Source organism: Coturnix japonica, chromosome 21 (assembly GCF_054131305.1).
Source record: "Coturnix japonica strain WE chromosome 21, WE-NBRP24, whole genome shotgun sequence".
In the NCBI taxonomy this organism is placed as follows: Eukaryota; Metazoa; Chordata; class Aves; order Galliformes; family Phasianidae; genus Coturnix; species Coturnix japonica.
The window spans coordinates 11348649-11370168 of record NC_140683.1 but is presented as its reverse complement, the minus strand read 5'-3'; the positions used below and the strand labels follow the sequence as shown (position 1 = coordinate 11370168).

The following is a 21520-nucleotide window of genomic DNA, read 5'->3' as shown; positions in this document are numbered from 1 at the left end:
TAACTCCCTAACCCTAACCCTAACCCTAACCCCCTAACCCTAACCCTAACCCTAACCCTAACCCTAACCCTAACCTAACCCTACCCTAACCCTACCTACCCTAACCCTAACCCTAACCCTAACCCTAACCCTACCCTAACCCTAACCCTAACCCTAACCCTAACCCTAACCCTAACCCTACCCTAACCCTAACCCTAACCCTAACCCTAACCCTAACCCTAACCCTAACCCTAACCCTAACCCTAACCCTAACCCTAACCCTAACCCTAACCCTAACCCTAACCCTAACCCTAACCCTAACCCTAACCCTAACCCTACCCTAACCCTAACCCTACCCTAACCCTAACCCTAACCCTAACCCTAACCCTAACCCTAACCCTACCCTACCCTAACCCTAACCCTAACCCTAACCCTAACCCTAACCCTAACCCTAACCCTAACCCTAACCCTAACCCTAACCCTAACCCTAACCCTAACCCTAACCCTAACCCTAACCCTAACCCTAACCCTAACCCTAACCCTAACCTAACCCTAACCCTAACCCTAACCCTAACCCTAACCCTAACCCTAACCCTAACCCTAACCCTAACCCTAACCCTAACCCTAACCCTAACCCTAACCCTAACCCTAACCCTAACCCTAACCCTAACCCTAACCCTAACCCTAACCCTAACCCTAACCCTAACCTAACCCTAACCCTAACCCTAACCCTAACCCTAACCCTAACCCTAACCCTAACCCTAACCCTAACCCTAACCCTAACCCTAACCCTAACCCTAACCCTAACCCTAACCTAACCCTAACCCTAACCCTAACCCTAACCCTAACCCTAACCCTAACCCTAACCCTAACCCTAACCCTAACCCTACCCTAACCCTAACCCTAACCCTAACCCTAACCCTAACCCTAACCCTAACCCTAACCCTAACCCTAACCCTAACCCTAACCCTAACCCTAACCCTAACCCTAACCCTAACCCTAACCCTATAACCCTATAACCCTATAACCCTATAACCCTATAACCCTATAACCCTATAACCCTATAACCCTATAACCCTATAACCCTATAACCCTATAACCCTATAACCCTATAACCCTATAACCCTATAACCCTATAACCCTATAACCCTATAACCCTATAACCCTATAACCCTATAACCCTATAACCCTATAACCCTATAACCCTATAACCCTATAACCCTATAACCCTATAACCCTATAACCCTATAACCCTATAACCCTATAACCCTATAACCCTATAACCCTATAACCCTATAACCCTATAACCCTATAACCCTATAACCCTATAACCCTACTCACTCACAAGAACTTGTCCTTACAACCAAAGTTAAACAGGAACTCAACCAACTGCACTTATAACTCCACATCTCCAGGTACTGGACCAGCTACGCTCACAAACAACATTCAGCACAAAACTGAGCTACTCTGCCAAAGTTCACAGACGACATGGCCAACTACAACAACAAGGCAACCAGCTCCAACAAACTAAGTTCACCAACAACTTGCACGTCTACACTCACAAACTAAGTTCACCAACAACTTGCACGTCTACACTCACAAACTAAGTTCACCAACAACTTGCACATCTACACTCACAAACTAAGTTCACCAACAACTTGCACGTCTACACTCACAAACTAAGTTCACCAACAACTTGCACGTCTACACTCACAAAGTTCATCAACAACTGCACTGACCATGTGACCAACTACACGCACAATCTGACTTACTGCAGCTACAACCAAACTCAGAATCAACCTGAACAACTACAACAACTACATACACTGAACTAACAGCCCTTCTAGTGCTACCATGCCCCACTTACCTGTCACACTTACCTTAGATTCTGCTCCATCGCCTGCAGATGACAATTAACGACACACCACAACTGTTTCTTTATTACAGCTCCATCAACACAATATACAACTCATACAATAGTACAAACACAATACAGCAACAACATCATATTTACAAGCACAAAGTGGATACAGCAGTTCAGTACATGGCACAACATCCAGATATACAGTACAAATAGCACAAGATACAAGTCACAAGATCCCAGTATTGAGTACAAACATCAGCACAGTCGATACAGAGCACAACACAGTTTACAGGCGCAGCATTGATACATTGAGAACATGGCACAGCACAATGTTCAACCATCACATCAACACATAGAGCACATTGCACAATACATTTTACATGTACAACACATTTTACATGTACAACATCCATATACACAGCAAATTGTCCACCCCAGGTTACAGGCGCAGCATCCACATGTTGAGTACAGGGCACGGCGCAGTTGACAGATGCAGCATCCAAATATACAGTACATTGCATGGCACAAGGTACAATTACAGCAGCAGCACATTACATACACAGCAAGGCAAAATTGAAATCAATAATGCAAACATGAATGGACTCAGTATTAAAGCCAATTTGATTAACAATAATTGAATGCAAAGCTAAAGCCAATGTGGCACATTCAAAATAACAGCACAGCGCTGAAACCAGCGTAACTCAAAATGGCTGCAAATGGGCGCAAGTCAAAGAGTGGCCGCAAATGGGCACGAGTCAAAGAGTGGCCGGGAAGCAACTCAGCTCCCTCAGGCCATGAATGTTGGTTACGGGGCTGGGTTAGCCCAGATAGAAAAAAAAATGGGCTAGCCCAGCCCCGTAAGCAAGGATAAATAAAGCCAATTTGGCTAAAATAATTTGATTTCAAAAATAAAGCCAATTAATTTGAGTTAATTTGAGTTAATTTGAGTTAATTTGAGTTAATTTGAGTTAATTTGAGTTAATTTGAGTTAATTTGAGTTAATTTGAGTTAATTTGAGTTAATTTGAAGCCAAACTTAAAACCAATTTAGTTGATATTAATTGAATGCAAAACTTAAGCCAATTTGGATTAGAAATTTAGATTCCAAAGCTAAATCCAATTTGGTTGACAATGATTGAATAGAAAGCTGAAGCCAATCTGGGTTGAAATTAATTGACTCCAGAACAAAAGCCAATTTGGTTGACAAACAATAATTGCACACGCTGAAATCAGCGCAACTCTCATAATGGCCCCAAACGGGCGCAAGTCAAAGAGTGGCCGCAAATGGGCACAAGTCAAAGAGTGGCCGGGAAGCAACTCAGCTCCCTCAGGCCATGAATGTTGGTTACGGGGCTGGGTTAGCCCAGATAGAAAAAAAATGGGCTAGCCCAGCCCCGTAAGCAAGGATAAATAAAGCCAATTAGGCTGATATTAATTGAAATCAAACCTTAAACCAATTTGGTTAAGGTTAAATAATAGCAAAGTTAAAGCCAATTGGGTTAAAATTTAATGATTGCAAAGCTAAAGCCAATTCAATTAAGGTAGATAGACTGCAAAGCTACAGCCAATTAGATTAAACTTAAATGGTTGTAAAGCTACAACCAATTTAAGTAACATTAAATGATTGCAAAACTAAAGTCAATTTGGTTAAGGATAAATAATAGCAAAGTTAAAGCCAATTGGGTTAAGATCAATTGAATGCAAAGCTAAAGCCAATTCAATTAAGGTAGATAGATTGCAAAGCTACAGCCAACTAGATTAAACTTAAACAGCTGTAAAGCTACAACCAATTTAAGTAACATTAAAAAATTAGAAAACTAAAGCCAATTTAATTAAAAATAAAATGGCAAAACTAAAGCCAACTTGATTAACAATGACTGATTGAAAGCTAAAGCCAATTTTGTTAAAAGAATTAATTGAAAAGCTATAACCAATTTGATTAAGATTAATTGACAACAAATCAAAAACCAATTTAGTTGCAGTTAAATGATTACAAAACAAAACCCAATGTGGGTGAAGTTAATAGATTACTAAGCTAAAACCAATTTGTTTAAGTGTGATGTCAAATCTAAAACCAATTTGGGTAAGGTTAACTGAACGCAAACCTTAAACCAAATTGGTTAACAGAACTTAACTCAAAAGCTAATTCCAATTAAATGGAGGTTAATTGACTAATATGTAGCTGATGTGCTGTCGTGATGGATCGTCAGCCCCCCAAAGCTTTATTAAACGCCTGCATGGCAGCATGGAGCGCTGCATCAAAGGGGAACATCCATCAGCCAGGGAATATAAGGGCCCTAAGGAAGAAAAAGAGATAGTTAGATCAATGGGCTGAAGCCAGTGGGACATGAAAATGTAAAATAGTGGGCAAGGCCCAAAAATTTGCTACAATAAACACCAAAATGGAGCTAAAAGTACAAAAGAAGAACACAGAGAATGCCAAAATGAACAGCAAGGCCCAAAAGAGCAGCACAAAAAACATCAAAACAGAACATAATACAACACAAAACACTGCAGAGAACAGGAATAGGGACATAAAGGCACAACAAAATGATGCAGGCAACTGCAAAATGGAAGAAAGCACCCAAGAGAATATCAAAATATTGGGCAAGGCCCTTCAAAAGGATGCAGGGAACACTGAAAAGGAGGGCAAAGCCCAAGAGAACAAGAAAAGGAATGGCAAAATGGACTGAAAAGCCCAAAAGAATGATGCAATGGATGCCTAAATGGACAGCAAAGTCCAAAAGAATGATGCAATGGAAGCCTAAATGGACAGCAAAGTCCAAAAGAATGATGCAATGGATGCCTAAATGGACTGCAAAGCCCAAAAGAATGATGCAATGGATGCCTAAATGGACAGCAAAGTCCAAAAGAATGATGCAAGATACACCAAAATGGAGGGCAAAGCCGAAGAGAACAACGCAAGGAACGCCAAAATGGAGGGCAAGGCCCAAGAGAACGACGCAAGGAACGCCAAAATGGAGGGCAAGGCCTAAGAGAATGCCTCAAATCATGTCAAAATGGAGGGCAAGAAAAACACTGCAAGAAACAACTGAGCAACATCAAAGACCAAACACAAAGACAACACAGTAGGACAAGCACAGACAGCCCATAGGACACCACGGAGTGCAAAAAATGAGCTCAGAAACACTAACCTCGCATCTCAGTATGAAACAAGTAAAAACCAATTGCTATGTGCTGCCCTTACCTGCTGGGCTGAGAGTTACCATCAGCAAAGCTGGGTCCAGGCAATGCAGGTTTCTGTTCCTCGCTGCTCTCATCAGGAGCCGCACATCTCTGTGCTCTGCTGGAACCTGTTGGACAAAAAAAGGCAATGAAGGCACTGCCCACATCTGCAAGGTAGCACACTGCGATCATTACACTAACTGTGATGGAAGGGAGCAGTAGGATATAATTCATGCTACGAAGGATAGAATTAATGCGATGAGGGATATAATCAATGCTATGAGGGATATAATTAATGCTATTGATAAGTTAAAATTTGCAGTAAGTTTAACAATTGTATTCCACACTAGGATTATAATTGAAGTAACTTTCATAGAAAACACAGGGCATCAATTTTTAGAGCTACATTTACCATAGCAAAAATCTTAATGTTAGGTTAAGACTTATATGAACAAATACACTACAGGTTACAGTATTTATAACTACAGACCTCATTAAGTCAGAGGGGAGCAGATCAAGATCAACACAAACAAAACCTCCGAGCAAATCCCAAAGACAAGCAGAACAACCACAGAAAGACACTGCAAGAGAAAAGCAAAGCAAGCAGCCAAGGGTAAGACAAAGATAAAAGCAATAAGGAAAGCCAAGGGAAACCAAAGCAAAAGCAACACCAATAACAAAGGCCAAAGGGAAAACAGCGTTGTGAGCCAAGAGAACAACAAAGGGAACAATGAAACAGAGAGTAAGACCCAAAAGAATGCTGCATGGAACTGCAAGATAGAGCAAGGCCATAAAGAACACTGCAGGGAACATCAAGATGGAGAACAAGGCCCAAAAGGGCACATACAACTTCAAGATGTAGGGCAAGGCATAAAAGAACGCTGCATGGAACTGCAAAACAGAGGGCAAGGCCCAAAACAGCACTGCTGAAACATCAAGATGGAGGGCAAGGGCCAAAAAAAGATCACGTAAAGAATCAAGATGGATGGCAAGGCCAAAGAGAACATCACGCAGAACATCAAGATGAGGACAAGGCCCAAAAGAACACTGCAAGGAACATCAAGATGGAGGGCAAAGCTGAAGAGAAAACTGCAGCAAACACCAAGATGAATGTCTAGGCCCAAAAGGGCACTACAAGAAACATCAGGATGGGGGGCAAGGCCCAAAAAGGCACTACAAGAAACTTCAAGATGGGGGGCAAGGCCCAAAAGGGCGCTACAAGAAACATCAAGATGGAGGGCAAAGGCCCAAAAGGGCACTACAAGAGACATCAAGATGGAGGGCAAGGCAGCAGAGGAAACTGCTTGGAACTCCAACATGGAATGAAAGGCTGAAGGGAATGAAGCACCAAAATGAACAACAAGGCCCATAGAATGAACAGAACAGCAAAATGAGAACAAAGGAAACACTGCAGGAAATGCTGGAGAAACAGCAGAGAACAGAGGAAAAGAGAATGCAGAAGGATGAGAGCAGATATTATCATTATAATAATGGAACGTTACCTTCAATTTCAGTATGGAACAGGTAAAAAGCAATTGTGTGTGCTGCCCTTACCTGCTGGGCTGAGAGTTACCATCAGCAAAGCTGTTTCTGGAGCATTCCAGGCAATGCAGGTTTATGTTCCTCGCTGCTCTCATCAGTAGGATAGAATCCATGCTATTAGGAATAGAATAAATACTATTAGAAATAGAAGAAATGCTATTTCTAAGGTTAAAGGTGCAGTTACTTTAAAATGGTATTTGGCACTATGATTAGAATGAAGGTTACTTAAAAACAAAGAGCTAGGTTTACAGATACTCTACAGAAAACTGCAATTACCACTAAATTTCCCATTAAGGCCATAAAGTTCCTGCAATTATCCCATAAAGTTCCCTTAAGGTCAAGATTACCATGAATGCTGCCTCCCAGCAAACCCTATAGAGCAAAAGGCAGCAGAACAAGCACAGAAAGCCCCAACAAAAGAAAAGCAAAGCAAACACCAACAGTAAGGCAAGGGCAACAGTAAGAGAACAGCCAAGGGAAAGCACAAGGGAAAGCAACAGCAAGGAGAGTGGTATGAAACACCAAGAACAAAGGCCAAAGGAAAGGCAGTGTAGGAGGCCAAATTGAAACAGCAAAAGAACACTGCAGAAACAACAAAAAGGAGGACATGGCCCAAGAGAACATGGCAGGGAACATAAAGATGGAGAACAAGGCCCAAAAGGGCATTAAAAGAACATCAAGATGGAGAACAAGGCCCAAAAGGGCACATACAACATCAAGATGTAGGGCAAGGCATAAAAGAACGCTGCATGGAACTGCAAAACAGAGGGCAAGGCCCAAAACAGCACCGCTGAAACATCAAGATGGAGGGCAAGGGCCAAAAAAAGATCATGTAAAACATCAAGATGGGTGGCAAGGCCAAAGAGAACATCACGCAGAACATCAAGATGAGGACAAGGCCCAAAAGAACACTGCAAGGAACATCAAGATGGAGGGCAAAGCTGAAGAGAAAACTGCAGCAAACACCAAGATGGATGGCTAGGCCCAAAAGGGCACTACAAGAAACATCAAGATGGGGGGCAAGGCCCAAAAGGGCACTACAAGAAACATCAAGATGGGGGGCAAGGCCCAATAGAACATTGCAAAGATGATCAAGATGGAGGGCAAGGCAGCAGAGGAAACTGCTTGGAACTCCAACATGGAATGAAAGGCTGAAGGGAATGAAGCACCAAAATGAACAACAAGGCCCAAAGAATGAACAGAACAGCAAAATGAGAACAAAGGAAACACTGCAGGAAATGCTGGAGAAACAGCAGAGAACAGAGGAAAAGAGAAAGCAGACAGATGAGAGCAGACATTATCATTATAATAATGGAACGTTACCTTCAATTTCAGTATGGAACAGGTAAAAAGCAATTGCTATGTGCTGCCCTTACCTGCTGGGCTGAGAGTTACCATCAGCAAAGCTGGGTCCAGGCAATGCAGGTTTCTGTTCCTCGCTGCTCTCATCAGGAGCCACACATCTCTGTGCTCTGCTGGAACCTGTTGGACACAACACAACAATGAAGGCACTGCCCACATATGCAGGGCAGCTCATAGACACAGCACTCACCTTGGGGTTGGTAGGGAGGGATGTTGGAACCAATAGGGCCCCATGAGACCCCATTGAACCTTATAAGGTCAACAACCCAGTGCAAGACCAACCAAGGTCCTGAAATCAAACAGTCTATGAGTCCAGATGAGATGCATCGCAGACTGAGAAGTGGTGACAATGGGGTGCAGTCCAGTGAGCAGAAACACGGCCAACATGGCACTCCTTTGTAGGAAGGTAGAAGGGATGAGCCCAGGAACGGCTGAGCCGTCGGTCCCACTGCTGTGCTGGGAATGACCACAAAGCAGATCCTCATAGAAGGACCCAGGGCTCATGGAAGGCAGGAGGTGAAGATGGAGATCCTCATAGAAGGACCCAGGGCTCACAGAAGGCAGGAAGTGATGATGGAGATCTCATAGAAGGACCCAGGGCTCACAGAAGGCAGGAGGTGATGATGGAGATCTCATAGAAGAACCCAGGGCTCATGGAAGGCAGGAGGTGATGATGGAGAACCAGTGTGACTTCACCAAGGGCAAATCCTCATTGACTGACCTCATAGACTTCTATGATGGCACTGATACATCAGCAGACGAAGGAAGACCTGCTGTTATCATCTACTTAGACTTCAACAAGGCCTCTAATGCAGGACCCCACAGTGTCCTCATGTCCAAGTGATGAGGACACCAACTGGATGGGAAGATGATGAGATGGATGAAGAACTGGCTGTAGAACCAAGTCCAGAGAGCAGCAGCCAATGGCTCCGAATCCAGATGGAGATAATGATGAACAACGTCCCATAGCAGCCAGCACTGGGGCTGATACTCTGCAATATATGAACATAAAATCAAATGATGATCAGCACTGAGGACAAGAATGACCATTGCCATTCAGCCCTCCTGCTATGGGGACATCACCCAACCACTGCAACAAGGTCCCACAACCTCAAACACCTCTAGGGATGGAGCATCCCAAAGTGACTCATTCCACCCCCAAACCCTGCAATAAAGAAGGGACTGATCACCCCATAGTGAAGGCTGAGCCCTCCATCCAAAGGAAGGAGGCTCTAGATACAGCTCCTTCTCATACCGATCCATAAGTGCTGTTAGGAGCAATCAAAAGGAGAAGACATCAGTCCAGTAATAAAGAAGAAATTCCTTACCCCATTGCAAAGCCAAAGACTCACCACTGACCCCAAAGGAAAGGATCTCCAAGCAGAGTTGCATCCCATATGGTATCCAGAGCTCGAAAGCAGAAGGAAGGAGAATCCTCTCCCTCAATGCTCCTATAGGAGCACCAAGCTGGAACTGATGCTGCCCCCTGCCCTTCCCAGCCCTTAAATACCAGTCAAGGAGGGGAGGAGCCAGGCTCCAACCAATCACAATCCACCCCTCAACGGCCCCCACCTGTGCCCATGGGGTGGGCCCCTCTCCTCAGCAGGTGCCCAATCAGGATGTTACATAACAGCACCAACCAAGAACAAAGACAAAAACAAAGCAATAACAGGTGCTTATTTTTCTATCACAAATTAAGGTGATATAATAGAAATGCTTAGTCATGGTTGGAAGCCATGATGGGGCGGAGTCACAACAGTACAGCCCAAGTGCAGGCAATGCATCCGATTGGCTGAAGGGCTGGCTCCGCCCCCTCCTGGTGCTCATATAAGGGCTGGCACTGTGGGGCAGCAGTTATTTGCTGGAGCTCCTTGCTGAGGTCACATCTACCCACATGAAGAAGCTCTTCTGCTCTGTTGCTGCCTTGGACCAAGAAAACCAAAAAAAGACGGGTTAGAACGGAAGAAAACAAAGAAGAACAGTGTATAGCAGAAGAAAACCAAGAAAAACAATATATAGCAGAATAAAACCTAGAAAAGACAGGTTAGAGCGGATGAAAACCAAGTAAAGCAGGGTTAGAGCAGAAGAAAACCAAGAAAAGATGGTTTAGAACAGAAGAAAAGAAGGAAAACACGGGATAGAGCAAAAGAAAACCAAGAAAAGATGGGATATTGCGGAAGAAAACCAAGAAAAGCAGTTGTAGTGTGGAAGAAAACCAATAAAAACTGCATATAGCGGAATAAAACCAAGAAAAGCAGGGTTACAGCAGAAGAAAACCAAAAAAAAGACAGGTTTGAGAGGCAGGAATCCAAGAAAAGCAGTGTTAGAGTGGATGAAAACCAAGAAAAGCATGCATAGTGCGGAAGAAAACCAAAAAAAGCAGGGTTAGATCAGAAGAAAACCAAGAAAAGACTGGTTAGAGAGGAAGAAAACCAAGTAAAGCTTAGAGCAGAAGAAAACCAAGAAAAGCAGGGTTAGAGTTGGAAAAAAACAAGAAAAGCAGGGTTAGAGTGGAAGAAAATCAAGAAAAAACATGTTAGAGCAGAAGAAAACCAAGAAAAGCAGGGTTAGAGCAAAAGAAAACAAAGAAAAGCAGGGTTAGAGTGGAAGAATACCAAGAAAAGCGGGGTTGGAACGGAAGAAAAATAAGATGTGGTAAGGAGTGATATTGGGATCAGACATTAACAGTAACAGCTGAGAGGATCTGCTCCTTATAGGGTGATGGGGTGATATTGGGGATCAGACATAACAGTAACTGCTGGGAGGATCTGCTCCTTATGGGGTGATATTGGGTGTCGGGCAGTAACAGTAACTGCTGGGAGGATCTGCTCCCTGTTTATGGGATGCTGGGGAGTGAATTGGGGGGTAACATCAAGGGGTGACACTGCTGTGAGCAGTGAAGGTGTTGGTTAATGTTGGGGTAGTGCTGTGAAGGGATGTTGTGGTGATGTTGGGGTATCAGTGGGGGTGACATCAGGGAGTGGTGTTGAAGGAAGGCAGAGGGGTGACGTGGGGGGGAGGTGATGGGTGTGACAGCAGTGGATGGTGGTGGACAACGGTGATGAATGGGGGAGAGGTTCCAGTGGGGGGGGACAGTGGGGGGACAATGGTGGGGTAATGGGGGTGATGGTGATAATGGGGGTGATGGGGGTAATGGGGGTGATGGTGATAATGGTGCTGATGAGGTTGCTGATGGGGTTGATGAGGTTGATGGGGGTAATGGTGGGGGGCAGTGATGTGGGTGGTGTGAAGGGAATGATGGTGGTGACAGTGGAGGCCCCACACAGCCACACACAGCCACATAGAGACACATAGCGCCCCATAGAAGCCCTACAGAGTCCCATAGAAGCCCCATAGAGCCCCACAGTGCCCGATAGAAGCCCCACAGTGCCCCATAGAAGCCCCATAAAGCCCCACAGTGCCCCATAAAGTCCCACAGTGTCCCGGCACGTCGCGGGCGCCATTTTCATACTGAGGAATAGCGTCACTTCCGGCAAGGTGGATTGTGGGATATAACGCGGCATAACGCGGCATAACGAGGCATCTGGAGGTCGCCATTTTGATCATGCGCAGTAGCGTCGCTTCCGGTATGGTGCATTGTGGGATATAACGCGGCATAACGAGGCATCTGGAGATCGCCATTTTGAACATGCGCAGTAGAGTCGGTTCCGGTATGGTGCATTGTGGGATATAACATGGCATAACGAGGCATCTGGAGGTCGCCATTTTGATCATGCGCAGTAGTGTGGCTTCCGGTATGGTGCATTGTGGGATATAACGTGGCATAACGAGGCATCTGGAGGTCGCCATTTTGATCATGCGCAGTAGCGTCGTTCCGGTATGGTGCATTGTGGGATATAACGCGGCATAACGAGGCATCTGGAGGTCGCCATTTTGATCATGCGCAGTAGCGTCGTTCCGGTATGGTGCATTGTGGGATATAACGCGGCATAACGAGGCATCTGGAGGTCGCCATTTTGATCATGCGCAGTAGCGTCGCTTCCGGTATGGTGCATTGTGGGATATAACGCGGCATAAGGAGGCATCTGGAGGTCGCCATTTTGATCATGCGCAGTTGCGTCGCTTCCGGTATGGTGCATTGTGGGATATAACGCGGCATAACGAGGCATCTGGAGGTCGCCATTTTGATCATGCGCAACGCGTCACTTCCGGCATGTTGCATTGTGGGATATAACGGGGCACGTAGCGGTCGCCATTTTGATCATGCGCAGTCGCGTCACTTTTGGCATGGTGCATTGTGGGATATAATGCCTCATTTGGTGGGCGCCATTTTGTTCGCGAGCAATGGCGTCGCTTCCGGCGGAGGGAATTGTGGGATATCTCTGAGACCTCCTTCTTATTTCCAGTTCCGGCTGTGGGGGGGGTGCAGCTCGGTTTCCGGCTCTCCGTTTCCGGTGTTTTTGCCATGGTGCTGCGGGGGGTTCGGGGGTCCCGGTTGGAACCGGAACCGGCTGCTTATTTACAACGGGAGTCACAAGGAGATGGGGAGGAGCCAGAGGGACCCGGCGCTCCATAGAGACTCACTGAGCCCCATAGAGCCCCACAGTGAGGCTATAAGGGTACGCAGCTTCATTTTGGGGTCAAATCCAGGTATTTTGGGGCCAAATCCGGGTTTTTTTGGGGGGGTGACAATAGGGTGCTGTTGGGTGTGATGTTAGGAGATATGCGCCAGTTTTAGGTCGCGAGTGCGCACGCGCCAGTTTTAGGACGCCAGTGCGCACGCGCCAGTTTTAGGTCGCTAGTCCGCATGCGCCAGTTTTAGGACGCCAGTGCGCATGTGCCGTTTTTAGGTCGCCAGTGCGCAGGCGCCAGTTTTCGGACGGCAGTGCGCGTGCGCCTGTTTTAAAACGCCAGTACGCATGCGCCGGTTTTTGGACGCCAGTACGCATGCGCCAGTTCTGGCGCATGCGTCTTGTTCTTGCGTATCTTTCTCATGCGCATTGATGTGCGGAGTATGGCGCATGCGTACTACTGTTCTGGACTTGGTGCGGTTGCGGGCACTCTTTTTTTCTCATCGCTGTCCTGGCACATTCGCACTGATGTGCATTAATTGGCGCATGCGCGGTGCCGTTCCCGACCTGGCGCTTTCATATTTCAGATCGGAACATGCGAATCGCGTAATGTCGTTCCGGAACCTGCGCATGCGCATTGCTGTCCGCGATCTGGCTCACGTACCGTCTTTCCGGTCCCGGCACATCAACGCGCGTGCGCTTTTTCCCGAGCGACGTTACGCATGCGCTCTTTGTTGCGTGGCTTTGCGCATGCGCTTCTCTCTGCATAGCAATGCGCATGCGTCAGTCTCTCTTCTCGGCTGCGTTTCTCCGTTTGGCCGCTTGGTGGCAGCAGCGTCTGCGGAACGAACCGCTCCGGGTGCGGGACCGCCCGTTCTGTGCATAAAGAAATCATCATCGCATCGATGTTGTCACGCCTTTTTTTTTCTTTTTCATCTGAGATGATGAACAAAGCTGGTATCGATTGGACAGATTCATGCAGTGAAGCCAAGGATGGTTTGGAATGATTAGAAGAGCAACACAAAACAGCTGAGCAACTTACACCAAAGAGCAGTAACAGCTTCCACATCTGGCCTCACCGCGCTGGGTTCTGTCCAGTTCACCCAAGACTTGCAAATATCCTCTGGATCCGTTTGGTTATCAAGCGATTTGTCATCAGTTCTTTCATTTGCAACTGTTGCCGGCCCCCAACTTTGTCACTCATGTCCTCAGAATCTCCAGTGCCCCTGTTGTCCCCAGGGTCCCCATTATCCCCATGTCCTCCACTATCCCCAATGCTTCCAGTGTCTCTATCGTCCCCACTGCATACAGTGTCCCTATTGTCCCCCTCCAAAAATGCACTTTGCACCAGCCCCGTTGTCACCCCCCATGCTGTGACCCACATCCTGTATCACCATGGCTAGGAGGTGATGTGTATGTCACTCCCCCTCAGGGTGACTCATAGCTGCTGGGAACCTCACATATAATTTTTTTTAGAGGGGACAGGAAGTATCACCCCCAACTTGTGGAGCGGAGACATGTGAAGGGAGTAGGAGGTGTTGGAACACGCCCCACAGCTGGAGACACAGCGGAGAGGACAGGTGAGTGCCAGCATCCCCATGTTCCTATGTCCCCTTGTCCCCATATACTTATGTTTCTGTGTCCCTATATCCCCCTGTCTACATGTCCCCATATCCCCATGTCCCTATAGCCCTATATCCTCTTGTCCCATGTCCCTGTTTCCCCACATCTCCACGTGCCCATTTGCCTACAACCCTTTGTCACTATGTCCCTACGTCCCCGTGTTCCTGTGTACCCATGTCCACATCTCCATGTCACTGTCCCTATGTTCCCATCTCCATATCTCCATATTCCCAAGTCCCTGTGTTCCCATATCCCTGTATCCTCACCTCCTCCACCTCCCCCACTCTCTCCATGCCCACACCCCCATGACCTCACTGCATTTTCATTCCCCTGCAGCTGATCACCATGAAGACCACCCCCCACTGTCTTGCCTTCTCCACCCTCCTCCTCTTCAACCATCTCCCCACCATCTTCCCCCATTGCCACCGTGCCGTTGGCAAATCCTGCCACGTTCCCCCCGTCCCTGGCACCGACATTCTGGGTTCAGGTCTGGATGTCACCACCATGTCCCTCACTGAGGGCCAAGTGTTGGCCATCACCAAACCCCGCAGCAGGCACTGCACTGTCTGCGTGGACCGTCTCCATAAAGGACGGTCCCTTCTCCTCTACAATGGCATCAGCAAGTGGCGAGCAGGGAGTAAGTGCCAGCAGAGGTCCTTGCTGGCCACTGGCAGCCAGTCCATGAGGGATCTGGTGGCTCAGACAGAGAAGATAGCACAAAATTGGAAAGTGGGGCTGGGGGCAGCCCTCAGCCCGGGGGTGGGGGTCACCCTGGCCATGGCTGGGTCCCACTCACGGGTGGCAGAGTTCGGGATGCAGAAGGAGCAGGAGGACCACTACTCATTCTCCAGCACTGAGATGCGCTGCGTGCATTACTGGTAGGTATCCAGCTCCCTGATCCCTTCTCCTTGCTTCTCTATCTCCTCTCCTCCTCCATCTTCCCTAGCACTCCCATTTCTCATCCAGTTCTCCTCCTTCTCCTCTCTCTTCACCATGTCCTCCCCATGCTCCTTGTCTTCCATTTCTCCTCCATTTCTCTCCCCCTTGTCCTTCTTTCTCCTCCATCTCTCTTCTTTCTCCTTTCCTCCATCTCCTCATCCTCCATGTCTTCCTCCTTCTCCATCACCTCCACCATTGTTCCCTCTCCTCCATCTCCCCCTAGTCTTTCTTGTTCTCTGTCTTTTCCCCTTCTCCATCATCACCCTCATCATTTCCCTCTCTTCCCCCTCCTCCATGTTCTCCATCTCTCCTCCTTCTCTATCTCTGTCCCTCTACCTCCACCTCACAGACCCCCACACACCCCTCCAACACCCCCACAGCACCCCAAATTCCCCTAAAAAATCCCACATTCCACACAATCATCTCAGACCCCTCCAGCACCCCAAGACCCCCTCTTCCAATTCTTCCAATCACCCCATAGACTCTTGTCATCATCACATACGCAGCCCATACCCCCCCACTGATACTTTATAGACACCCCACAGACACACAGCCCCCCTCAAATCACCCTGGTAGCCTCCCCAGAGACTCTCAGACTGCCCCATAGACACTCCAGGGATATCCCAGAGAATCCTATAGAACTCCCCCACAGACCCCTTTAATTACCCCATCTACAGAGTGTCTTACATTTCATCATCACCATCCACTTTGCTTCACTGCACTGACACCCAAGAAGTGGCTGATTTTTGCGGTGCAGGAATGACCTCCATAGACACTCCATAGATCCCAGTCACCCCACACATGGCTCAAACACCCCATAGGCTCTTCGTAGACCCTCCTCCAGCACCCCATAGTCACTCCACAGGCTCCATAAAATCCCCCATAGACCCCTCCAGTCACCCCACGGCTTTCCTCCAACACCCCATAGACCCCTCAATCACCCCCATAGACACTATAGAGGCCACAGACCTTACCAATTACCCCATAGACACTTCAATTACCCCATAACTTCCCTGTAAATCCCCTCTAACCCCAAAGGCTCTGGAGAGCCCCAACGACTTTCTCTCTCTTCCCCCCCCCAACAGGATCTCAGCTTCACACAAACCCAGACCATCACCCCACTTCCTCCGTGCTGTTCGATCCCTCCCACCCCACTTCACCCCCACCACTGCCCCAGATTATGCTGACCTTTTGGCTGCGTATGGCACCCACTACATCCACTCAGCCCAGCTGGGTGGCCTCCTCCGCTCCATCACCGCCATCCGTTTGTGCCGCGCTGCCATGATGGGCGCCGGCACCCAAGAAGTGGCCGATTGTTTGCGTGCAGAAATGACTGCCAACATGAAGTCAGTCAAGCTCAGTGCCATGTCCAGCGCGTGTCGCAAAGCCAGATCCAACAATAGTGCCCACAGTGCCTTCAATCAGCTCTTCAATGAACGGATGGTGGAGGTGGAAGGTGGTGAGCAACACGGCGACCTCCTCTACGGTGCACCGGAGAACTATGCCACGTGGTTGAGCTCCCTGCAACGCCTGCCTGGGTTGGTTGCCTCCAGCGTCAGGCCCCTGCACACCTTGCTGCCCCGCCAGGATCCGCGCCAGGCAGCACTGAAGGCAGCCATTGGTCACTACATCGCATGGCGAGCACTGAGGGCAAACTGCAGCCAGCAGTGTGCTGGTCGTGGTACGATCGGGTTGTGTCAGTGCGGGTGTGCAGCTAACAATGTGGTCAATGCCGACTGCTGCTCCAAACACCGCGGGATGGCACATGTGACAGTGACAGTGTTGGAGGGCAGCGGGTGGCACGGTGACACTTTCACTGCAACTGATGCATATGTGCTGTTGTACTTCAATGGTCACCGTGTACAGACAGCAACAGTGTGGAACAACAATAAGCCCAAGTGGGGCGCACAGTTTGATTTGGGGTGGGTGATACTACACCCGCACCAAAAGATGAAGGTGGAGGTGTGGGATCAGGATAACGGGTGGGATGACGACCGCTTAGGAGTGTGCGAATTACCGGTGCAGGCCACAGGCAGACAGCAACGCAACGTTGTGTGTTTTCCGGGAGGTGGTCACCTGAAGTTCAGCTACAGTGCAATGTGTGGGCCAAGTCTGGGGGGTTCTCAATGTTCAGAGTACATTCCACAGCCCCCAAAAAGTCAGGGGGGGCTCTATAGGTTGTCACAGTGGCCACCGAAGTCTGGAGTTGGTGGCCCTGTGGCATGGCCACAGCATAAGGAGGGAGAGGAGGAGGAGGATGATGAAGAGAGTGAGGGGGAGAATTTTTGGGAGGCATCGGGGGTTTCTGAGGACAATTGGAAAATGGTTGAGGATGAGGACCACCAAAATCCATTACCAGGACTCCAAAATCCATCATTCAACCCTTGGAATCTATCAGTGGGTCTCAAGAAGGATCCAGATCCACAGATTCCATTTCCACACTATGGGGCAGCTCCTCCATCCCCATAACATCCACCCTTCATCTTGATGGTGGAGTCACACATGGAGGCCTTTGGTCCTCCTGCCCCAGCTCCTGCCCCGCAAGTTCTGGTGTCCCCCCCCTCCATTATAGTGTGATCCATTGGACTTATACATTTCCCTCATCTCCACAGCTACAGGCAGGATTAAATGCTTTTTGCTGCAGCATTATCCCCTCTGACTTGGTCTGGTTTCTTGGGGTATGTTATGGGTCTCCACGGGGCACTATAGGGCTCCTCTCCAGCAGGTCATCCCCTAACATATACTGATGTGTGTAGTTCTTCGTGCCAGTTCTGCAGACATTTCTATTTGTGCAACAACACAAACAGTGGGGTCCAGATACTACAGAGATACTGGCATAGCCTAATGTCTTTTATTTCCTTGGCGGGATCCCTGAGATCTTCTAAGGTGTTTCTTGCTCCTAGGAGAGGCCCGGAGGGACCCAGAGACATCCTCTTTACTCAAATACACCTCTGCGGGAACCTGCACTAGCTCAGGTACTGCTGCTTCCTGGAAAGGAGGCTCTAGGAACAGACATACAGCAGCATTAGGTATGAGGACAAAGGGGATGTGGGAAGATGGAGGGGATATGAGTGAGCAGAGATCAGACACTAAAGCTGGGGGTACATGCAAACAAGGCACAGAGGGTGACAGAAGCTACAGCTTGATACGAGTGGCAAGGAAGTGCTTGGGAGCAAAGGGCAGGAGGGCCAGATTAAGAACGTGGCACAGGGCACAGCAGAGACTGGGAACACAAGGGACATGTGTCACCAGGAACACAGCAAGACAAGAAGACAGGGTTCAAGACAAAGCTGCTGATGGACAAAAAAAGCCACAGAAGAACCACCGGAATGAAGCAATGTATAGGCTGCTCTTGGGAGTTCCCAAGGCCACCCATGGTCTAGATCTGCCTTCCAGACTTCACCCAGAACCTCACAACCCTAAGGACTCCCCTTGATCCTTCTGCATGCTGTGGTGCTTCACAAGGCCCTCATTGTAATCACAAGGTGCCCCTTTAATCCCACCAGACCATTGGGGCCACTGTGTGCCCCCAGGAAGCCATTGCCCTGACCATGATCTTCCAGCCCCCTGAGACCCTAGGGTGCTCCAGATATAAGGGTGCTCCTCCACAGTCCCTTTCATTACCCTGTACTTCCCTAAACTTAAAATCCCTCATAAACCCTCAGCCAGGGGGATCCCACCTGTGTTGGGATTCCCAGAAGTCTCTCCTTCTTCCTCGGGGAGAGTGGTAGGCACCTCTCCCTCTGGGCCATGCTCAGGACTATCCACATAAACCAGGGTCAAATCAAGGCAAACCTGGGCACAGGGACAGAAGACAGGCATCAGAATCAGGGCAGACCTCACCTCCATTGCCCATTTACTTTCAACAGCGTTGCGCTCACCTGAGGTGTAAGGACATAGGCATAAAGCTTGGCGTGCCGAAGGACAGTTCCAAAGAGGTGAGCTGCGATGCAGGCAACCTGGGTCAGCCCAAATACAGCCACACTGTCTGGAGGATGCTGCAGCGATGGCACCGTGGCAGCAGCAGGCAAGAGAAAGTCAGTGGCTGGGAAGCATGTAGTGGGTGTGGGAGAGAAGGGGAGGGTGTCAGGAGTCTGAGGGTGTAGAGCACAAGGAACATGCAGGTTCTGGTGAGGCTGCAGAAGTGCGCAAGAGTGTGCTGCGTCAATCAAGTACAAGGCAAAAGTTTGTAGAACATGAAGGCACCAACAGGAATGCCAGGAATGCTGGGGACATAAGTAAGCATGTGGAAAGTATGCAAGGAGCACAGGAAACCCTACAAGTGCATGGGGAGGATGTGAAGACCATGCAGGCTTCGGTAAGCATAGATGGAGTGTGCCAGTATCAATAACTTAATAACTTCATGAGACATATTTAGGTTGCTGTGAGGATGCTGGGGAGTGCATAGGGAGCACATTGGTACCACTGAGCATGCAGGGGTGAAAGGAGCACCTGGGGGCCAGTAAGTGTATGAGGGGTGAAGACTCACGTGCACAGCATGGCGCAGCAGCAGCTCACTGACATAGGCATAACACTCCTCCACATCAGGCAGGGGTGTCTCTGGGGTTGGGGCAGTCAGTGGTGAGACCTTTGCAGTTCTGTGTCCACTGCCACCCCCTCCTGGCCCTGCACTCACGGGCACACATGGAGATAGCACGACGCACAATGGCCAACAGGGCCGAGAGTGGCCCTGGGGACAGCCCTAACTCCTGGCCCAGTTCCACAGCTGCCTCATAGGCATCCAGAAGGACAGGGGGACCCGGCAGGACTTCAGCCAGTACACTGGAAGAACAAGCATACCATTAGAGGGCCCGACAGGGACACCAGGGGGAACATGGACATGAAAGGGACAACCTGGGACAACACAGCAGGGAAACCAAAAGGGATCAGAACATCGTTCAGAGATGCAGTGTGGACACTTTCAGGGAGAGGAACAGAGATACACTGAAACACTAAGAGGTAGGGTACAGTGGTAACAGCCTATGGGGAAAACATGGACACTCAGAGGGCTGCAAGGGAGAACAACACCGGTGAGAGATACAGGAGCATCTTAGGAAGCGACATATTCACTGCATTCTAAGTTGTCGTGAATGAGACACTGGGACTGACAGAGAACCAGCATACCACATGGATGACAGGAAGACTACAGGAATGTAACAGTGAATGGAGTTAACCAAGTGACATCCCTGGCTATCCTGAGGTGAGGTACCAGGGTTGTCTTAGTGGTCTCAGGCCTATTTATTTATTTTTTTTTAGGGATTCCCAAAGGCATTCTTCAGGTGTCTCCAGGGTGCCCTGTTCTTGTTTTGGTGGCTGAGCCCCCAGGTGTTTTTTCTCCTGGTTATCTCAAGTGACTCAGGGTAGCCCAGGGTGCTCTAGAGCGTCCTAAGTGTCCAAGATCCCTACAGACAACCCTGTCCCCTCACTTACTCACGTCGATCCTGCAGGGTTGGGGCTGCCTGAAGTCGCTCCATGGCCACTACATCCAGGTCTGTCCTGCAGAGACAGAGCTAAACTAGGGAACTGCAGTAGGGAGAGGACACGGGACATGGGGACAGATAAAGACAGTGGAATCTGAGGGAGAAGGAAGACAGCTGGGAATGTGGGCACCCAGATATGCAGATCCTGAGAAGAATAAGGGACAGAAAGGAGGAAGGGACAACTGTGGACAGCTGAGGAGACCTGAGCATGGCTGGGGACAAGAGGGTAAAGCAGAACCACGGTGGTTATTTCAGAATAGGGCCATACTCACCACTGACAGATCCCGGTTTCACAGCTGTCAGGCTTGGACAAAAGGAGCAGAGCTGTGAGCACAGCCACTGCCAAAGCCAGTGCCCAGCCCCAAGTCGAGGAATGAGGGAGCCCCCAGCACTACCCCCTGCACGGCCAGCACCATCCGCAGTGGGGATGGGTACATGACATCTGTGATCCAGCTGGCAGGGCTATACCAGCTGGCAGGGCTATATAAAGCTGGCAGGGCTATACCATTGGCAGGGCTATATAAAGCTGGCAGGGCTATATCAATGGCAGGGCTATATCAATGGCAGGGCTATACCATTGGCAGGGCTGTATCAGCCGGCAGCGCCATCTGTCACAGCGCTGGTAAGGGCACAGTCCCGCCGCTGGTCAGGGCCGCTCCCAGGCCCACATCAGGCTCAGGGCGCTTCAAACCTCAGCAAACCCGCCTCAGCCCCCGACCCCGGGGACACGGGAAACCAAACCGCTGGCGGGACCTTCTTGTCCGTCACCGCGAGCCCTTCCCCGCGGCCTGCGGGCCGCCACCGTAACACGGCACAGGCCGAAGCTGCAGACGGGGCGCGGCCACCGCCACCACCAGCCGCCCCCCGCGCTCCCACCTCCCCGCTGCCGGCCGTCGCCATGGCTGCCGCCGCACCACAGGAGGCAGCCAATCGGCAGGAGGGTTGCTGAAAGGCGCAGAAAGCGACGACCAATCAGAGAAGCTCTCACTGCTCCCCTACGGCCGGTGGAGAAAG

At 49.1% G+C, this 21520-nt stretch overlaps 3 protein-coding genes across 32 annotated transcripts; 1 reads left to right on the top strand and 2 right to left on the bottom strand.

The window, feature by feature from the left end:
• Positions 1-3210: 3210 nt before the first annotated feature.
• LOC146757475 (uncharacterized) lies at positions 3211-11431 on the bottom strand. 4 transcript variants are annotated; one of them, XM_085521019.1, is made up of 7 exons: positions 11370-11431; positions 9292-9855; positions 8123-8924; positions 7947-8052; positions 6583-6684; positions 5051-5156; positions 3211-4139 (listed from the first exon to the last, which is right to left on the bottom strand). In XM_085521019.1, the coding sequence occupies exons 3-6, from the start codon at positions 8415-8417 to the stop codon at positions 5123-5125; spliced, it is 537 nt and encodes a 178-aa protein (XP_085377145.1). In that variant the 5' UTR covers positions 8418-8924; positions 9292-9855; positions 11370-11431; the 3' UTR covers positions 3211-4139; positions 5051-5122. The 4 variants fall into 4 exon arrangements, 3 of the variants coding, with proteins under 3 accessions (XP_085377145.1, XP_085377144.1, XP_085377146.1); XM_085521018.1 differs by lacking the exon at positions 11370-11431 and having other exon boundaries at positions 9285-10218; XR_014936199.1 differs by lacking the exons at positions 8123-8924; positions 9292-9855; positions 11370-11431 and having other exon boundaries at positions 7947-8087.
• Positions 10410-17675, top strand: PRF1 (perforin 1). Of its 5 annotated transcripts, none has more exons than XM_085520995.1 (4): positions 10410-10587; positions 13941-14044; positions 14424-14965; positions 16112-17675. In XM_085520995.1, exons 3-4 carry the CDS (start codon positions 14433-14435, stop codon positions 17493-17495), a joined length of 1917 nt encoding a protein of 638 aa, XP_085377121.1. In that variant the 5' UTR covers positions 10410-10587; positions 13941-14044; positions 14424-14432; the 3' UTR covers positions 17496-17675. The 5 variants fall into 5 exon arrangements, with proteins under 5 accessions (XP_085377121.1, XP_085377122.1, XP_015734194.2 ...); XM_015878708.3 differs by lacking the exon at positions 10410-10587 and adding an exon at positions 12315-12543; XM_015878709.3 differs by lacking the exon at positions 10410-10587 and adding an exon at positions 12319-12512.
• Positions 17676-17855: 180 nt separating this feature from the next.
• On the bottom strand, positions 17856-21423 carry CFAP119 (cilia and flagella associated protein 119). Of its 23 annotated transcripts, none has more exons than XM_085521003.1 (8): positions 21260-21423; positions 20779-20810; positions 20457-20522; positions 19663-19808; positions 19516-19586; positions 18908-19120; positions 18707-18821; positions 17856-18028 (listed from the first exon to the last, which is right to left on the bottom strand). In XM_085521003.1, exons 1-8 carry the CDS (start codon positions 21404-21406, stop codon positions 17868-17870), a joined length of 951 nt encoding a protein of 316 aa, XP_085377129.1. In that variant the 5' UTR covers positions 21407-21423; the 3' UTR covers positions 17856-17867. The 23 variants fall into 23 exon arrangements, 21 of the variants coding, with proteins under 21 accessions (XP_085377129.1, XP_085377127.1, XP_085377136.1 ...); XM_085521001.1 differs by having other exon boundaries at positions 18908-19024; XM_085521010.1 differs by having other exon boundaries at positions 18908-18985.
• Positions 21424-21520: the final 97 nt, after the last annotated feature.

Coding starts and splice junctions, on each gene's coding strand:
- CFAP119 (XM_085521003.1), bottom strand. CDS start 21,406: ATGGCGACGGCCGGCAGCGGGGAGGTGGGAGCGCGGGGGGCGGCTGGT. Junction 19,587..19,662: donor TGCTATCTCCATGTGTGCCC/GTGAGTGCAGGG, acceptor CCCCAACCCCAG/AGACACCCCTGCCTGATGTG. Junction 18,029..18,706: donor TTCTGGGAATCCCAACACAG/GTGGGATCCCCC, acceptor GTCTGTTCCTAG/AGCCTCCTTTCCAGGAAGCA.
- PRF1 (XM_085520995.1), top strand. CDS start 14,433: ATGAAGACCACCCCCCACTGTCTTGCCTTCTCCACCCTCCTCCTCTTC. Junction 14,966..16,111: donor ATGCGCTGCGTGCATTACTG/GTAGGTATCCAG, acceptor CCCCCCCAACAG/GATCTCAGCTTCACACAAAC.
- LOC146757475 (XM_085521019.1), bottom strand. CDS start 8,417: ATGAGGATCTGCTTTGTGGTCATTCCCAGCACAGCAGTGGGACCGACG. Junction 8,053..8,122: donor CCCTCCCTACCAACCCCAAG/GTGAGTGCTGTG, acceptor TGTGTCCAACAG/GTTCCAGCAGAGCACAGAGA. Junction 5,157..6,582: donor GGTAACTCTCAGCCCAGCAG/GTAAGGGCAGCA, acceptor TTTGTCCAACAG/GTTCCAGCAGAGCACAGAGA.